The 20,058-nt window shown below is 48.8% G+C and overlaps 1 protein-coding gene across 1 annotated transcript in view; it reads right to left on the bottom strand.

The window, feature by feature from the left end:
- Nucleotides 1-20,058, bottom strand: part of pard3ba (par-3 family cell polarity regulator beta a) — a 167,434-nt gene that overhangs the window by 108,042 nt on the left and 39,334 nt on the right. Inside the window, exons 4-5 of the mRNA XM_072656724.1 lie at nucleotides 13,309-13,415; nucleotides 5,572-5,678 (exon numbers count right to left, since the gene is read on the bottom strand). Coding sequence (XP_072512825.1) covers nucleotides 5,572-5,678; nucleotides 13,309-13,415 — 214 coding nt within the window. The remainder of the gene's footprint in view (nucleotides 1-5,571; nucleotides 5,679-13,308; nucleotides 13,416-20,058) is intronic.

Raw genomic sequence — 20,058 nt, 5'->3', positions numbered from 1 at the left:
TGGATGTTGCCGAGTCCGGCGAGTGGGGGACCTTCCATCACCTAAGACCTAAGTCCATGCCACGGCGTCTCGCTAATGTCCTCCGAGCCCAGTGATGGTAGATGGTCATAATGTTCTGATATGAATGTGTGTTTTTATTATAGAGCTTCTATGGCATCGTTCAGAAACCCACCTTTATTTGTAAGAGCATTCCTTAACACACAACGCAAAGCAACGCAAAAACACACACACTCTCACACACACACACTCTCACACACACACTTCAGTCTTCAGAGTACTTTGTACTCCTGTCCACACACACTTCAGATCCATTTTGCTGCTGTGTGACCTGAGGGGCAGCATTAATGGCCAAACAAATAAGCTGAGAGCTACCGCTACCACTTTCATTTACTGTGTATATGTGTGTGTGTGTGTGTGTGTGTGTGTGTGTGTTTTACACAGAGCGCCGGAGGCACAGGTGCTTACCTGCATCTCTTAGTTCAATAGAGACAGGAACAGACAGAAGGGGGAAAAAACAAGGAAAACAGGGTTGGTGGTGCGTGGAGGTGTGTGTGAGGGGTGTGTGTGTGTGTGTGAGTGTGTGTGTAAGGGGTGTGTGTGTGTGTTTGGGGGGGTTGGTTACTTGAAAATCTTCCATCTCTGTCAAAGAAAGCCTTTGAGGAGTTTTCAAACAAGCAACACAATTACGCAGTCCCACGTCGTCAGGTTCAGGCTTTAGCCGCCGCAGCTTCGCCCAGATCTGAGCTCCAATGCTAAAAATGCTAATCATGCTAATAATGCTAATCATGCTAATAACAGACGCCGCTGATTCAACACAGAGGCAGTCTGAAATACCATAGCAACCACCTCAAATATTACAGCAACCGTCTGAAATACCATATCAACCACCTCAGATATTATAGCAACTGTCTGAGATATCATAGCAACCATCTCAGATATTATAGCAACCGTCTGAGATATCATAGCAACCATCTCAGATATTATAGCAACCGTCTGAGATACCATAGCAACCACCTCAGATATTATAGCAACTGTCTGAGATATCATAGCAACCATCTCAGATATTATAGCAACCGTCTGAGATATCATAGCAACCATCTCAGATATTATAGCAACCGTCTGAGATATCATAGCAACCACCTCAGATATTATAGCAACCGTCTGAGATACCATAGCAACCACCTCAGATATTATAGCAACCGTCTGGGATATCATAGCAACCACCTCAGATATTATAGCAACTGTCTGAGATACCATAGCAACCACCTCAGATATTATAGCAACTGTCTGAGATATCATAGCAACCACCTCAGATATTATAGCAACCGTCTGAGATATCATAGCAACCACCTCAGATATTATAGCAACCGTCTGAGATACCATAGCAACCACCTCAGATATTACAGCAACCGTCTGAGATATCATAGCAACCATCTCAGATATTATAGCAACCGTCAGGCCCTTTTCCCGCCAAAGACAGGTCCGAGGCTGCCACTGTAAACATGCTATGCGGCCCACCGGACCGAGCCCAAGCTGTGGACTGTTCTGGAGCGCAGGTACGTTTGACTGGAGAGGCTCATTTGCGCTGACCTTCCCAGCGTCGTTAGAGAGAGACGTGGCTCTGTCAGCATCTCGGAGCGCGGCGGCCTCACTTAAATGGCCTGCCTGCAACACACTCGGGTACGGATACACACATCCACGAGCACGGAAGCACACACTCCCCTCACACTCGCGCACACTCCCAATTTACATTCGCACCAAAATAACATCCTCCCCCAGCGCAGCGGCGGCGGCAGTGTCAGTGGATTCACACTGACAAACACAAACAAAGCCACAAAACCGGCTCATCGCACATCAGAGAGAGAGAGAGAGAGAGAGAGAGAGAGAGAGAGAAAGAGAGAGAGAGAGCAAGAGAGAGAGAGAGAGAGAGAGAGAGAGCAAGAGAGAGAGAGAGAGAGAGAGAGAGAGAGCAAGAGCGAGAGAGAGAGAGAGAGAGAGAGAGAGAGAGAGAGAGAGAGAGAAAGAGAGAGAGAGCAAGAGAGAGAGAGAGAGAGAGAGAGAGAGAGAGAGAGGCTTGTTACTGTTCTGCTGGTGCACTTCTTATGCTTCTTATTATAGCCTCCCCCAACACACAAGCATACGCATAAACACTGACACCAAAGCTGCCTCTACTGCAGTCCAACAGGGGCTACAATGAGACGCCGGAATTGGATTGGATCTTTCCACAGGATTCATAACGCGACAGAAAACCTTCTGAAGTCGTGACAGTTGCGTTGTGTTGTCTGGTTTTCGAGGCATTAGAGACATAGCAACATGCTAAGAGTGCTGCGTCACATCTAAATGTTTGGGTCTCAAGCAAGAAAATATGCCTTAAATAACTAAAAACAAAAAGCTACAGAATTAGGTGATTGAACCCACAACCTCCTGTTATTATCCACGGCTGCAACTTGGCCTGCCAGTTTGAGGCTTAAATGCTTGGTTGAGCCTTAAACGTCCATAACAATTGGAGCTCAGGCGAGAAAATAAGCCTTAAACTGACAGATCAAGTTGCAGGTATTAGGAGTTTGGGGGTATTGAACCCACAACCTCCTGTTATTGTCCACTGCGGCAACTTGGCCTGCCAGTTTGAGGCTTAAATGCTTGGTTGAGCCTTAAACATCCATACTGATTAGAGCTCAACCGAGAAAATAAGCCTTAAACTGACAGATCAAGTTGCAGGTATTAGGAGTTTGGGGGTATTGAACCCACAACCTACTGCTATTCCCCAATGACATAACTTAGCCTGTCAGTTTCGGGCTTATATGCTTGGGTGAGCCTTAAACATCCATACTGATTAGAGCTCAACCGAGAAAATAAGCCTTAAACTGACAGATCAAGTTACAGGTATTAGGAGTTTGGGGGTATGGAACCCACAACCTCCTGTTATTGTCCACTGCGGCAACTTGGCCTGCCAGTTTGAGGCTTAAATGCTTGGTTGAGCCTTAAACGGCCATAACAATTAGAGCTCAGGCGAGAAAATAAGCCTTAAACTGACAGATCGAGTTACAGAATTAGGTAATAGGAGGGTGAGGGTCTTAAACCCACAACCTACTGCCGTTACCCAATGATATAACTCAGCCTGTCAGTTTTGGGCTTATTTGCTTGGTTGAGAAGCATGAGCGACCAGCGATCCTCGGGCCACAGTGGCTGATGCTAGGATGCTAGGTTGCTGACACTAGGCAGCATGACCCAGAGTTAGAATCAGCGATCTGAGAGCCACAGTGGCGGGGCCTCAGTCTGCTAGCCTGCTGATGCTAGGTTGCTGACGCTAGGCAGAATGACCCAGGGCTAGAACCAGCGATCCTCAGGCCACAGGCCTTAGTCCGCTAGCTTGCTAATGCCTAAGTTGCTGATGCTGGGCAGCATGACCCAGGGCTAGAACCAGCGATCCTCGGGCCACAGGCCTTAGTCCGCTAGTTTGCTAATGCCTAAGTTGCTGATGCTGGGCAGAATGACCCAGGGCTAGAACCAGCGATCCTCGGGCCACAGGCCTTAGTCCGCTAGTTTGCTAATGCCTAAGTTGCTGATGCTGGGCAGAATGACCCAGAGCTAGAACCAGCGATCCTCGGGCCACAGGTCTTAGTCCGCTAGTTTGCTAATGCCTAAGTTGCTGATGCTGGGCAGAATGACCCAGGGCTAGAACCAGCGATCCTCGGGCCACAGGCCTTAGTCCGCTAGTTTGCTAATGCCTAAGTTGCTGATGCTGGGCAGAATGACCCAGGGCTAGAACCAGCGATCCTCGGGCCACAGTGGCAGGGCCTTAGTCGGCAAGGTTTCTGATGCAAGGGCGCTAGGATGGGCCCCAACTTCCCCATCAGTCGGCCCCTGATAAAGAGCTTGTTTTGACATCGATGCCGGCTCTCGACCCACCTAACAGCGCGCCGATGAGGCGAGGGTGAAAAACGTGAGCCATAGCTTTAATACCTTCTTTCAGATAAAGTAATGTAGTATGCTGTAGTGTACCGCTACCAGCTCAGCCGTTAAATTAGGTAGGTGTGTGTGTGTGTATGTGTGTGTGTGTGTGTGTGTGTGTGCCAGTAATGCTGATTGACGGAGCCAGTGAAGAGAGGAGAGAGGGAGATAACTGCATCCATCTCTCAGGGAGAAGAGGAGGTCATATGACCCGCGATAAGAACGACAGCGCCTCCGGAGGGATTGCGGCGCACCCACACACTCGCGCAAGCACACAACACACACACACACACACACAGTTCTGTGGCCATGGCAACAGCCGCACATCTCATGACACCTGCCAGGATGATAAAGTGTGTAATAGCAACACGCAGTATTAGCATCGCATACGCACAACACCCGCATCTGGGCTCGTGATTCGCCGTCTTGGCATTTTGGGGGGGCCAGCCGGTACCACCCCGACGACCTGAAAAGTTAACCTACGCTGTCGGAGACTTAATTCTGCAGCTCTGCGCTGAAGCGACGAAGCTAATGTGGCTAAAGATTGATGGAAGTGTATAAGCGGCGGGTTAGCATGAAGATCGCTGCTACGACAGCTGCTATAACTGTTTATGAATGCTGCATAGCTTAAAAGGAGCAGTCGCAGCAGCTGTCTTCATGCTAACCTGGCAGCTATACTCCTAAAGAAATAGCTAGCTACATTAGCTTTGTAGCTTTCGCGCTTGTTGTGTCTGGGATTTAATGCTTTAGTTTAGCTCAGTGCGCTAATGTAGCTAACCATTAATGGAAGGGTATAGGTGCCAGGTTAGCATAAAGACAGCTGCTACGCCTGCTCCTTGCTCCCCAAAAAAACAGTAACAGCGGCTATCGTAGCGCTAATCTTGCAGCTATACACTTTAATACATGGTTAGCTATGGTTGCTCTGAGGCTACATGCGCTAATGTAGCTAAGCATTAATGGAAGTGTATAGGTGGCAGGTTAGCCTGAAGATGGCTGCTACGGCTGCTCCTTTTAAGCTATGCGGCAGTCAAAAGTCACGCTAATTTCGCAGCTATACGCTTAAATAAATGGTTAGCTACATTAGCTTCTTAGCTTTAGCTCAATACTAAAGAATTAAGCCTCTTGGTTCGTGTAGCTAACCATTAATGGAAGTGTTTAGCCACCAGGTTAGCATCAAGATAGCTGCTGCGACTGCAGTTATTGCAGCTATTTTCATGCTAAATGGAGTACAGACAGCTAGACGGCTAAGCTAACGGCTCGAGCACCCACAGGCAGGCAGTTACACATCAGTGTGGCAGCAGGGGGCGCTTTCCTCACAATCATTCCACCCTTCCGTTAGTTCGGCCGGGGCGGGACAACCTCCGATACCTTCGATACCCTTGCACTGATGAGCCTTGGGCGTCCGGCACCCTGCCGCCACTGCTGACCAGGAGCACCCACAAGCCTTACCATTTCGGAGATGTTCAGACCATATCGGTTAGGTCTTCAGCTCTGGTCTTCACACCTGACCGTTCCTCCTCTACATCCGACCGGACAATGATCGAGACCCCAACTTCCGGGGGCTCTGACAGACGTCCTAGACCATGACTAGTCCAAAGAAGAACCACCATACTCTCTTACCTGATGGACATGGGATGGACAGGGATCTGCCCTGGCCTGGTCGTTGGGACGTCGTCCTTCAGTCTGTCCATGGCGCCCCCCTTCACAGTCAGCGCATGGCCGGTGCCCTGTTAACACAAACACAGTCCGGGTTACGGCGCGGAAGGCGCTGATCCAGTAGAGGCCGGACGACCTGCCCAACCTTCGCGAGCGTCACCGAATTTTGTTCGTGAAAAAGTTCTCAATAATTTCAGATATTCGGTAGGTGCACTGGCTCGGCCACTCCCCAAGACACTGCAAATCGCTCTGTCCACTCCTTTCTAATTCCACTGACCCGAGTCGCGACCCTAAGTACCGCCTGGAGGCGAACGACAGACCTGGGAAATCAAAGGAGCGAATAGAGGAGAGTCTCAAACTCGCAAAAACTACAAAACAACAGCGTACAGGACAAACCACGTACGCTCAGTCCCACCGCAGAGCTGCTACTAACGACGGCCCACCCAGGGACAAACACACATATGCACATGGGACCCCCGCTCTCAAACAAAAAATGACCTAGATTGACCGTCATGTGATTATCCCCCCGCTAGGCCACATGCTACGGCCCGGCACAGCGGCTGGTGGGGCTATTGTTATTGTGCATCCTCATTTTTAAGTGCACTCAGCTCAAACGAGATTGGGAGGGGGGGGCGAGAGAGGTATAAAGACAGCTAGAGAGAGAGAGAGAGAGAGAGAGAGATGTGTACGGTTGTATCGCAGGCTGGTATTACCAAAGCTGAAGAACTGTGGAACCCTTATTTCCCATGCATCTATGGAACCATCTGACCTCGTAAAGCATCCAGCTGCTCGTCTGAGATTTACCAAAGGGTTTGCCAAAGAACCCTTTGCTGACCCTTTCCTTGGAGCGGTCCCTCGCAGCAGGAACGACCCCTCATCAGCCTCTCAGTGACGGAGCAGCGTCGGAGCATTCAGCAGATGATCAGGAGACCTTCACTGAAGAGTTCAGCTGTTCTTCACTCTTCACTTCTTTTGTTGGAGAGTCCAGGTTCAGATCTGTAGACGTTCACCTGAGAGATCACTGATCCTCTAACAGGGCTAATACTGACCAGCCCACCATCCTCAGCCAGCTGCTCTAGACCTGCTGCTGCTGCTGATGCTGATAGTCTGGACCTGGAGACTAACCGGATTAGGTTGAGATGAAGGGGCTTTAGGTTGGGATTAGGTTTTGGGGTGGGTTGAGGTTAAGGTTGGGATTAGGACCAGGATGAGGGTTAGGATTAGGTTTTGGATTGAGGTTAAGGTTAGAGTCAGGCTGAAGGTTAGGGTTAAAACTTTGGGTTGAGGTTAGGATTAGGTTTTAGATTGGGTTTAGAGCCAGGATGAGGGTTAGGTTTAGGACCAGGGTGAGGGTCATAATTAGGTTTTAGATTGAGGTTAAGGTTTAGGACAAGGATGAGGGTTATGTTTAGAGCCAGGATGAAGGTTAGGGTTAAGATTAAGGTGAGGTTAAGGTTAGGTTTAAGTTTTGGATTGAGGTTAGGTTTAGGGTCAGGATGAGGGTTAGGGTTAGGTTTTGGATTGAGGTTAGGTTCACGGCCAGGATGAGGGTTAGGTTTTGGATTGAGGTTAGGTTTAGGGTCAGGATGAGAGTAAGGGTTAGGTTTAGGACCAGGATGAGGGTTAGGTTTTGGATTAAGGTTAGGTTTAGGGCCAGGATGAGGGTAAGGGTTAGGTTTAAGACCAGGATGAGGGATAGGTTTTGGATTAAGGTTAGGTTTAGGGCCAGGATGAGGGTAAGGGTTAGGTTTTTGATTGAGGTTATGGTTAGGATTAGGTTTTGAATTGAGGTTAGGTTTAGGGCCAGGATGAGGGTTAGGTTTAGGGTCAGGATGAGGGTAAGGGTTAGGTTTTTGATTGAGGTTATGGTTAGGATTAGGTTTTGGATTGAGGTTAGGTTCACGGCCAGGATGAGGGTTAGGTTTAGGGTCAGGATAAGGGTTAGAGTTAGGTTTAGGACTAGGGTGATGGTTAGGGTCAGGGGTAAGGATTAGGTTTTAGGTTTAGGGTAGGATCATTAATCATCTACTCCAAGTAATGCTACTGAACCCATGAAGAACCTCCTTTTTTTTACCATGAATTTAGCAAATACATTAAATGTGGTCCCCAACAGCGTTTCCACTAGTGGAGCTTCTTTGAGTAGTTCTTGCCCAAAGGCCCCTTCCCCAAGTGACGCTTCCCCAGCAGCGCTTCCCCAAGGTATGCTTCCCCAAGTGGTGCTTTCCCAAGGGGAGCTTTCCAAGTGGCCCTTCCCCAAGGGGCACTTACCCTTGCTGCTCTTCACCTAGCAGTGCTTCCCAGAGTGGTGCCTCCACTCACAGGCTGCTTTTCCAGGCTGTGCTTCCAACGGTGCCATTTCCCTGAGCAATTCCTCTATGGCAACACTTCCCTTAAATGGGTCTTCCCTGATGGGTGCTTTTTCCTTGCTGCACTTCCATGAGCAGTACACTGCCTCCTCTGCAGCACTTCTCCGAGTGGTGCTTCCCCAAGCCAGGCTCACGGTTTGTCACTGATTCTTTTACCACAATAAAATATCTGATCTGATCTGAAACCCACTGGTGCTGTGTGTGTGATTTGGGTTTGTGTATGTGTTAGCATTAGCATTAGCCTCCACTCAATTTAGTTATTTAGTTTATAAACAAAGAAAGGCGAGCGCCGGTTCTCCCGCTGGTAAAACAGAGCGCTTCAGTGAGTTTTACATGTTTAGATATTATGAACTGTTTTCAGGTTCCACTGTAAAATAGCACCACACTGCAGAACCTCAGCTCCTTTATTTACCTTCTGAGAACGTCCGGACCTGATGGCGCTCTGAACATCGTGGTTAAAACAAAGACTCTGAACTGAATTGGGATTAAAATAGCCAGTACCCGATCCATTAAAATGTGCCTAGATCGGGCCAGATCCCGATCCCGATCAAACTACTGTTGAGGACACATGGGGTTGAGGGTTAGGGTCAGAATATATAGCACTAATGTAGTCACATAGTCATAAAGTCCAGGACTGGAAACTGGGTTCAAGGTCCAGAAATGAAGACCTCAGAAGAGAACTTGACAAGCAATGGTATTCCGCCGTAGACCCCATTCTTGCCTAGTGCTTTTCTGAGGAATAATGTACAGTAGCAAGACCTCTGCGCTCTGGAATCTTCAGTCCGTCCAGTTTGCCCAACCTCAGCGGTCAGGCCAATCGGATTACAAGAAACAGCTCGCTCTGCAGCTCACTCCAGGCTGTCTCTGAAAAGGTTCCTCATTAAGCAAGCAGAGGAAATGACTTTAGATTCTGTCCATGTGTTCCAGCACAAACAGCAGATCCTCCCCTCAGGCAGATGGTTTAGAAAAGCCTCATGTAAAATGAACTGCTACCAACATCCGTTTGTTTGCCCGTCCATTACAGCTCTAAATGGCAGATTAGAGGGCAAGGCCGAGGGCCGAAAGGAACGAGAATGCCAGGTACAGATGGGAGGCTGTGACGGAGAAAGTCCACTTACCTTAAAGCTTTACTACATAGGTGTTGAATCGTACACACAGTAGCCAAGCTGTTGCAGAACCTCCCTCAGCCAGGTTCTGACCCCATGACCACCGCTGATCAGATATTACTGGGAGAAGGGAGGGAGGTAGGGGAGGGAATGTCTCCTATTCCTTAACCATCATAAGGTCATAAGACTTGCGCTGCTCTGCCCCAATTCAAGGGCTGTATCCGTTAAAGGGCACAGTGTACGGGTGACCTGCGTAGACCCTGAAGGCCGAGCTGAAATGGGACAGTCTGCTCTACAGTCCTTGCCACTCCTGTCAACTATCAACCCTGACGGCAGCAGACGGATCCACTCATTGCGTCCTTCGTTGGCGTGGAAAAGGAGGACGTGTTTCTCGGCCGAAGAAACAAACAGCCTAGCAGCCCCTGAATTGGGACACAGCAATCGTCTTGTTCCATGGCCCAACTGCGCTGCAGCTTTAGCTCACGGGCAGATGACCTGACATTCTTATGAATGCAGCAAAGCATCCCTAAAACACCACCAAGCCTTATCTGAATTTTTCCCTTTTACTCGCAACCTGGGACTGCCAGTTAACCCACACCTTCGTAGCTCCCAGACGGTTCGTACCTCCCGACACTAGGAGGGTACAGACACATGCAAAACCACTGGCGGGCAACAGGTCCCCAGCTCCACAGGTGCCTGTGCCGGCTGGGAGTGCCATCTACCCACCCCAAGAGAGCCTGGCCAATTCTGGCAAGAAGTAGATTCTAAAGTGAGCAAATCTTCATTTGGATTAACAGTACACTTCAGCCGCGGTAGCCAGCAGCTACGTCAGCATTGAAAAGATGAAATAATTTACGCCTCTGGATTTAAGTCGGGATCTGAACCAACAAACTGATGAAGAGCTCAAATAATACAACAGTACTGCAGCACTGGGGTGGAAACACCCAGAATTCCTTGGGCTTTTATTTTATTTTGTATTAGAAAACGCATTTTGGGGACGGGGGGGGGGTCTACGCTCGCGGCTTGTGGGTGGGTGTAAATGCTGGAAGAGTGTGTTTATGAGTGTAAGGCCTGCATCGCCGAGGTATGTTTTGGTGACCTCCAGTCTCGGCCTCATCCATCTTAGTATCCCTTCCGAACGGGGTTTCGAACATGGTGTGGGTCTGTGTGAGCGAGCGAGAGGGAGCGAGAGGGAGGTAGGTGGGTGGGTGGGCGGCGAGCGCTTTCACCTGAGCGGCTTTAATGAAATAAGAGCTTCCTTTATGCCGGCTCATTTGAGCGCCCTGCAATCTCAGCCTAGCATGAAAATCAATTAAACATTAATTAAAGATCAAGCAAGAAGTGAATGTTTATGGGTGCGCTGACCTTAATTACGGCTAATTTCACTTTCATGTTGTCCCGGGGAGGGAAAGAGAGAGAGAGAGAGAGAGAGAGAGAGAGAGAGACTGAGAGAGAGAAAGAAAAGCCCGAAGGGTTTGACAATACTGCTGACCGACTGGACTGCACCATCGTCACGACCCGACTACTGTTAAATATTCAGCAATATTCATATATTAGTAATTGTTGTCAATGGATTTAATATATACGTACATATTTAATCACCACTTTCAGTTTCTAGACATTATGGGTATTAAAGGGATGCTCTAGTCTGCCTCGGAAAACCCTCTTTTGATGAGACTTCTTGAAGGTGGGAGGAGCTTATGAAAAACTACAGCTGGGCTGAGGTGTATTTTTGACAGCAGGGCTGTTTTTAAAAAAGAAACCGTCTGTACTGACTCGAGACGAGCCCGTACCGACTCAGGGCTGAAAGCGAGACGAGCCCGTACCGACTCAGGGCTGAACTGGAGACGAGCCCGTACCGACTCAGGGCTGAACTGGAGACGAGCCCGTACCGACTCAGGGCTGAACTCGAGACGAGCCCGTACCGACTCAGGGCTAAACTCGAGACGAGCCCGTACGGACTCAGGGCTGAACTGGAGACGAGCCTGTACCGACTCAGGACTGAACTCGAGCCGAGCCCGTACCGACTCAGGGCTGAACTGGAGACGAGCCTGTACTGACTCAGGGCTGAACTCGAGACGAGCCCGTACCGACTCAGGGCTGAAAGCGAGACGAGCCTGTACCGACTCAGGACTGAAAGCGAGATGAGCCTGTACTGACTCAGGAACTCAAACGAGCCTGTAATGACTTGGAACTCGCCTACACAAAATCGAAAGCCGTATTGAGACCTGCCTATATTGACTCGGGACTCAAATAGAGACTTGTCTGTACTGACTCTGAGCTTAAATGAAGAAATGCCTGTACTGACTCAGGACTTTACTTGAGACTTACCTGCACAAACCCTAAGACCAGACTCAAGGGACTTTACTCGGGTCTTCCATGTACTGACGCCAAACCCAACTGGAGGCATGCTTGTACTGACTTGGGACTCGACTCAAGGCTTGTCTATACTGACCCTGGACTTGATTTGAGATTTGCTTGTACTTGTACTTAACCCCAACCCCCCACTGACTTGAAACGCGACTCAAGACTTATCTGTACTGACTCGGGACTCACCTTGGGACTTGCCTTCTTAATTCAGGCCTTGAGACTTAAAGTGTCAAGATTTGAGACGTCTCTTGTTCCCACTTTCGTCCTCTAGTGAGGGAGCTTTAACAGTTTTGCCCATAAAGACATTTACCTTATAGAGCTTATCTATGTCTAGAAGTTCGACAAGCAAGGATCTGAACTAGACAAGTGTGTGTGTGTGTGTGTGTGTGTGTCTGTCTTGTGGCACAGGTGCAGCGCTCTACCAGGACATGAAGAACAAACCTACAGAAATGAGAACAGAACGAATAAATACATTAAACCTGAGAGAAAGAGAGAGAGAGAGAGAGAGAGAGAGAGGCTTAGACAAAGATGAGGGACTGTGAGAGAGAAGGTAAAATCACAAGGGGCTTTGGAGGGGCCGCAGGTGTGGTGGGCAAAAGAAAACATCACCGGCGACAGCAAACACAATCTCGCGGAGACCGCAACACATACACACACACACACCCGAAAGGCCAAATGCATTATCAAGCATAATATACAAACAAAAAAACCCCTCTAGATCATCTGGTGGGGGTCCAGAGCCAGGCCTGACCACGGTGAATGGAAAACAGGAAGAGGGCTGTCCACCTAAAGGGGACGCATACTCCTATTCTGTTCTATATTATATACCATAATAATGTAGACATACTCAATGCCGATATTATAAATCATAATAAATAATATAGTAAATGTACTAGTAATGCAACCACTGAGAAACTCTACAAGCTACTATGTTAGCCCTGGGCTAATACACGCTTATATACACCCCTTAAAAAGCCCATGGCCCGCCAGTGGGCCGAACGTCTATTACCAGAGAATAGCCCCACCAGTATGTACTGAAGCCCCGTAGTTACTGAGTAAAACACCTCGGTGTGGACTAACAGACGGCAGCATTAGAGAGAGTGGGGGCATGTTCCAATCTCTCGGACTCACAGATGGCTGTGGCATCGCCAGGGATCGACCTCGGGACCCCCTGACGATGTTACATTTCAAGCACCGGCTTCTTAAAGGCTGGATAATTAGCTATGATCAGTTTGGATCAATTGAGTGAATTGTCGGGGTAACTCTGCAAGCCACTTCCACAGAAGAACCAACATCGGTTCCGTACAGAACCCTCCCTGGAATGGCACGCAGAGGTGTACAGGTTCTATACCAGGGTTGGTCCTGGAGCAAGGCTGCCAAATTCTGCTTCTGGTGATGGACCATCCTGCAGAATTTAGTTCCCATGGACCAGGTAGGGGACGAAGGCCTTCTGAAGCATGTGAATATCAGAGGCAGGTGTGGTCCAGTGGCTTGGCTCTGCAGCCTAGTCGGACGAGGTTGGTAACGTAAAGGAGATTTTCGCGGCTTGGTCGTGCATGGCACAGATACCCCGGGGCTATCCGGTCAAATCCAGAAGACCAACCAAAGGTGTCCCCAGAGCTGCGATGCTGCTGGCAGCTTTAGGTAAGTCATTATGTTAGCGTAGCCTATAGCCTACGTACATGTTAGAAAGATGTAGCTGCTAATTTTCTTAATCTTTACTATCTATTTTTTGGAGGTGACCGATGGCAGGGTGTAAATCGAGTAGCCACTCCCATCGCAGTCATTCTTAAATTACATGCATTTACTCCAGATTTAATACGAGAAAACAAAAAAAAAAAAAAAAACAGGACACTGACCGCGGCCTGTGGTCTGCTGATGAGGTTATCAGCCGCCTCGCGGGTGCTGGGCTCCAGAGGTGGGGTCAGGACCGATTCACTGCTGCTTCTGACCAGTAGAGGTGTGTCTGTAGGTGGAAACATATGGAAAAAAAGCACAGTGAGCAGAGAACACTTCCATCGATTAGCTGAGTAAGAAACTGACCTCATTTCGGTTCATTTCATCATTCAATGCATTGATTCATTGGTCCAGTTAAACAGTCTTCAACTCCACCCCGTCACTCCTCTCAAAGCCATGAGCCAGCGCGCACACACACACACACACACACACTTCAAGCTGAGACAAATTCACCACAGGGAAGCGGAATACCAAGAAATGGGACAGATATCACAGCCCAAGATCAAAAAATAAATAAATAAATATATCAAATAAAAATCAATAAACGCCCATCCTATTCCCGGAGGTGCCAGACAGAAGACGACGGCAACCCAAGCTGGAAACGAAGGGGAAAACCAGTGCTACCAAACTCTCCCACACATTCAGCAATGTTGCAAAGCTTCCCATAATATTTGGCACAACTTCTGTACATGTGATGAAGTAGAGAATCAAGAATTATCAAGAATTTAAAAACTAGAGAAGCTGCTAATTAATAATAGGATGGTTGGTGACGGCACTCCCTGGCACTATTGGAAAACTGACTGCTCAGGAACATCCCCAGACCTCAATCCATGTCCTCATCCACCTGAAATCTGCTCCCAGTTCAGGAAGACTGGGTTAAAATGGACAGGGACTCTCTCAAAAGACTGGAGTTTGACGATCCAGATAATAATCGATTAGTTGGCGATGGCTGTCTCAACAATTGGACAATCCCAGGAACACTGACTGTCCAGGAACCTCACCAGACCTCCAAATTCTCAATTCAAAAGTTCAAAAGGACTGGGCTACAATGGACAGGGGCTCTCTCAAAAGGCTGGGTTTGACCACCTAACTAATAATCAATAAGTTCTTGAAGGCAACTGGACACTCCCAGGAACACTGACTCTCTAGGAACATCACCAGACCTCCAAATTCGCAATTGGAAACAGGAAAATCGACAACCTAATTAATGGCACTCCCAAAAATTGGACACCCCCAGGAACACTGACTTTCGAGGAACCTCGCCAGACCTCAGTCCAAATTCCCAATCTGTAAAAAGAAACTCGACAACCTAATTAATGATCAATTTGTTGGTGATGGAACTCTCAAAAATTGGACACGGACTGTCCAGGAACATCACCGGACCTCAATCTGGAAACGCAGGTAACATCCAGTTCAAAAGGACTGGGCTACAACAGGGACTCTCTCAAAAGACTGGAGTCTGACCACTCCTAGCGGCCCTTGAGGGGAACCACTTCTGGACCGACTGAAGGCCACTAAGGAAACCATCTTATCTGGCGGCAGAGCTGCATATACTTCCTCAGCGGCAGCCGTGGCCCGAAGGTTAGAGAAGCGGCATCCCCTTAACTGACAGGAAGGCACTTGACCTTCCTCCTTCCTTAGCCAGCTCATAAAGAGCTTGATTTGTAGCTACTGGAAGACTGATATTGGAAACTGATCACTGAGCAACCTCTGGACATCTGAAAGACCAGCTTGTCTGGCTGCAGGGCTGTAGTTTCCCAAGATCACGGAGTCTGCATTTCTTGCGGAAACCGTGGAACCTTCAATGGTTCAAATGCATGGCATCCTTCGTTGTAAAAGGTACGTCGAGACTCGCCCCTTCCCTAGCAGGAGCCTCTCGTCCTTCAATGCCGGTCAGTTATCCCCTTGGGATGCACAATGTTATCGCATCTGAAGCCAAGGGTGCTGATACTCAAGGTTTCAGTTTCGGAAAAGGACGAATGGAAGCAATTAACGAACTTGACTTCACTTCACATTCATCCACGTGTGTCTGGCAGCGACCTGGCAGTGGAAGAAGCTACACGGTTGTATCTCACCAGGGTCATCCCGCAGAATTTCCGCCGATTCTCCATTCAAATGGTATCAACGACCTTCCAAAAGGCAGCTGAAGTGGACTCTAGCAAAACGGCAAGGCCACGGTGTCATTATTCCCTCTGCTTGTTCGCAAGGCTTATCTATGAAGCTCTAATGTCGTTTCCTCAAAGCTAAAGAGGTCCTGCGTCATGTTGAGGGATAGGAGGGTTTCTCAGAGGGGTGCTGACACAGCATGCCAGGTGGAACGTTTCTTCCTAGCAAAGATTGGGAAAATGCTGCTGAGTAATTCAACAGTACGCACTAAAACGAGAGCAATTTCCTTAAAGGCAAGAAAGTCAAGGTGCAGCAAAAGTGCCTCACCTACCTTCGGCACTCACTGTTCAATCCCTTGCAGTCATCCCAATTGCAGTCAACGCTCAATCATTTCTGAAATTGATCGTCTCCCACCAATTCAATTCCACAGGGCTTTCAATAAGATAAGAGGACGCTAGTGATCGGTCCAACACTGAGCCCGTTTTTCATGGCAATCGTTTAAGCTAATGAGTGAAGGTAACAGCGACTAGTCCCCACCATTGGAAACCCTCCTTCCTACATTTCGTATAAACCACCATATAAACCTTGAGCATTAGGCCTAAACGTTCTCGGGTACGTGGCTAATGGGTTCCACAAGGGGGACAAAAAACCTGAATGGACGTCTCCCATTAAAACCTAGGTAAACACATCTACAACATGTGTAAACATGTGCAGGTAGATCCATGACTGACGCAGCCAGCATCAATCCAACCATGAAGCGCAACTTCAGGAATCTGTAAAGGATAACGGCTCGGCCCCCATCAGAGGGGAAGTTCGAAGTGTCCGCTATTCAGCTCATTTGCTGGTCCCACACCCGAGGAAATCCTCTGTTGAATGAACCTTCCAATGACGCTCAAGGCGATTGGAAAATTTTTACGTTTGCTCAAGTCGTCCGAAATCTGTACGTTAGCTCAAGCCGCCCAAAATCTGTACGTTAGCTCAAGCCGTCCGAATCTGTACGTTTGCTCAAGCCGCCCAAAATCTGCGTTAGCTCAAGCCGCCCGAAATCTGTACGTTAGCTCAAGCCGTCCGAAATCTGTACGTTAGCTCAAGCCGCCCAAAATCTCTGTGTTAGCGCAAGCCGGCCAAAATCTGTGCGTTAGCTCAAGCCGCCCAAAATCTGTGCGTTAGCTCAAGCCGCCCAAAATCTGTGCGTTAGCGCAAGCCGCCCAAAATCTGTGCGTTAGCTCAAGCTGTCCAAAATCTGTGCGTTAGCTCAAGCTGTCCAAAATCTGTACATTAGCTCAAGCTGTCCGAAATCTGTACGTTAGCTCAAGCTGTCCGAAATCTGTACGTTAGCTCGCTAAAAGTGGCCGAAAGCCAACCTGAAGCCTTTCGTCTAGGAGCGTCATCAACGACGCTCAAGGCAATAGGAAAATCTTTACGTTAGCTCAAGCTGTCCGAAATGTGTACGTTAGCTCAAGCTGTCCGAAATCTGTACGTTAGCTCAAGCCATCCGAAATCTGTACGTTAGCTCAAGCCGTCCGAAATCTGTACATTAGCTCACTAAAAGTGTCCGAAAGCCAACCTGAAGCCCTTTGTCTAAGAATTTCTAATTCCGTTGACGTATCAAGCCCTGCCGGTTCCCCAGGTCACGATGGATGGTTCCACAGTCCACAGAGAAAAGATAATGGCTGCCTGAACTGCCCCTCGCTCAATGACCTGCGGTTCTGTCATTACTTCAAAATTCAGCCTACCAGGGACTAACGCTGAATCCGGTGACAAAGCCTGGAAAAATGCGCCAGCGGGCCGTAATCATGTGGTCCGCAGAGAGGTCATAGCTTCAGAGCTGTAATCAATGGCATCTGCAGACCTATAATCAAGTTCCCCGAGTCCGGGTAACAAATGGAGATGTTCCGAGCGGGAGAGAAAACTATCAAGTGCCTCCGACAGGGCTGGGACCTGGGATCAGGCCTTGTTTTGCTTTCACTGAGACGTATGTAGAGGTCAGCGGCCCTTAATCTCAGATTCACACATATTTGGAGAAACATGTCAAACATTCGGCGTGTTTACACATGGCTGGTGTCTCCTGGAAGCCGGAGCTCTGGTAGCTAGGTACCATTTCTCAGAAACAGCAGGTTCACGATGAAAAACGGCTGGTGTACTCCACAGCGGGGCTGAGTGCTGACTGCGGTAGCAATGTTAGCTTACGATATTTAAAGGCTTTTTAAAGGCAGTTTATTAAAGCTGCTGGAGATGCGATGAACGTTTAGATTTATAGAATTTCTTGTAGAAAACTAAACTCAGTTGTTTAGTGAAGCAGAAATCTGACGAAGCGCTTCTCAAAAATCACGGAAACGCTCTCCTCAGGCCTTTCTGAGACCTGGGGTCTGGGCGTGGCCTTACTATTCTAATGAACGGGCGTGACTGACAGCTCTCCATCACTGGCAAAAATTTGTTTACGTTACCATGCCAACGTTTATTATTGTTTTACATTGGACGTCAGTTGGGATGACAGGTCGCAGACCCGTACTGAGGTTCTGATATCTGGAACCGATCAGGTACCAGCGACTGGGGGAACTGTTGCCCGGTGTTCCCCATCGCCCTCCCGTCCAGTGGGTGTCGCCTCTATGCTTCGACCAACCCACCCACGCCCGGACGTAGTGGACAGCGGATCTACCCGGTAAAATTCCGCAATGGACGTAAGGGACGTTTGGGGCATGCGAGACAGCCGCCGCCCCCTAGTCTCCGATCGAGCTTTAGCTCATCAGGTTTATGAGACTCTAAAAGAGGGCGGAGCCACGTTAGACCCGGCCAACTGTTAGGACGGCCCATTCCACCTGGAGAGGACCCTGAGGAGCCGGATTAGGCTCAGAATTTAGGTTCCCAGGGAGTATTTGGAGTACATGGAGGAGAACTCCAGCAGCTTGTACTAGAGAAAAAGACTATCTGTCGCTGGTTAAAATTATCGTCCATTAATCGGAATTAGTTGCGACACTGATTTAAGGTCATATCGGCCAGCACTAATTAAAGGCATAATGTCACTAGATAAAAAAAAATAACTGCTGACAACCTTGTATGTCTCCAAAATGTCAACTTTCAATGGAAGTCAATGAAAAGGGTTTGTTTCCATGGGGCCTACCGTTTAAATAACAGCGGTGCTTGCGAATATCTCTACGCCGATGGGCGAGGTGGTCTCGAAATGAGGTGTGTTCACGTCAATTTCTGGTGGGTTGCTATCTTGGCAACGGAAAACACAGGTGCACCGGCAGACTAGGGGATACCAAAAAACATACTGGGGCCAATTATTATAGTGTTACCCTATTGGTTGAGACCGGGGCTTCTGGGTATGTCATGGCTGTAATAATGGCCTTAACCTGAGCTAGCATTTAGAGCTTGTATTAGGAGCTTGTGGAGGTATTTTTGAGGTTTTGCAACGCTGGCGGTAGCTGGAAAATCCAGGCAGGGCTCTCCAAACAGCACTCCTACACACACCACTAGCAACCAGCAGGGAAGGCGGCAAGAAGGCATCCACTTGACCTCTGACCTACGTGGAGCTTTATCACGTGAACTGGGGTCAAGCGAGCAGATTCTTCACGCGGGCTGTCGTCAGCGGCCGTGTTGTTTTATTATTGCGGCCTGCGGTGCGTCAAAGCCGGCAGGGTCCGCACCAGTCGGTGCTCCACTCCATGACATATTTAGCCTGGTCTTAGTCTCCGGAGTGGCCTCCAGAACTCGCTTCAGACCAGTCGGAGCATATCAAACAGGTTCTGTCAACAGCCAATAAAAACTGAGCACGGAAAGTGCAGATTTAAGGCAACCTCCACCTCCTGGGGGTCATTTAGATTTTAGATTCTGGCCGATGGAACTTGTGAGTCCTGCAGCAGTGGCGTGCACCTTGCAAAATCCCTGTAGTTCTTTAGATGTTCATCACAGATGAGAAGTTGACGCGCTCTTGGAGAAAGTTCGGTGGGCCAGACACTTCTGGGAAGGTTCCCCATCGCTCACGTTCTCACATTTTCTCCATTTGTGGATCACAGCTCTCACTGTGGTCCTCTGGAGTTCCGGGGCCTTGACTTCATAACCCCTCCCAGACTAGCCCCAGACCAGACTACCTACCACCATCTGAGACACCACAGCAACCACCTGAACTACTAAAGCGACTGCGACAGCAACCCCTCGAAGTACGATAGCAACCACGCCAGGAAAACACCTTACTAGCACATCGAAAACACCAAAGCAACCACTCGGTACACCCTAGCGACCACCTGGTATACCACGGCTACCACCTAGGAACCCTATTTGGCGATCATTTTTTTTAATGGGCTCATCCAAGAACTGTCCACAAGGAAGAGCCAGTTGGCTAAGCCCTGGCACCAACGAACCACTGAAGCATCTGACGGTTCGTAGAGTTTGGGTCCCTGCCTTTACTAAGGAACCCTGGAGGAACTTGAGGAGTGTAGGAGAGCCTGCAAGGAGCGGAGACTGGAAGAACAGGGCTAGGAGCTCTGCTAACTAGCAATTTGTCTTATTGGTAATCGATACCTCAATCACTCACTGGTGTACGGAATGCTGTGTGGAGGTGTAGCTCATGGTGACTCTCTGCAAGAGTGTGTGTGTGTAGGTCAGGGATCAATGCAGCTGTAATCATACCACTGGGCCGGAGGGACAGGCCGTGGAAACACACACACAGGTCTGGCGAGACAGCGGTCTCCAGCACGACAACAACAAGAGGCCACAACACAGCTCAAGAACACTGATACCCTGCGACTCGCGGCCTCTGCCTC

The sequence above is a fragment of the Salminus brasiliensis genome, chromosome 15, assembly GCF_030463535.1.
Source record: "Salminus brasiliensis chromosome 15, fSalBra1.hap2, whole genome shotgun sequence".
NCBI classification, from domain to species: domain Eukaryota; kingdom Metazoa; phylum Chordata; class Actinopteri; order Characiformes; family Bryconidae; genus Salminus; species Salminus brasiliensis.
Note: the sequence above shows the minus strand (reverse complement) of the source record. Positions and strands in the feature narration are given on the sequence as shown.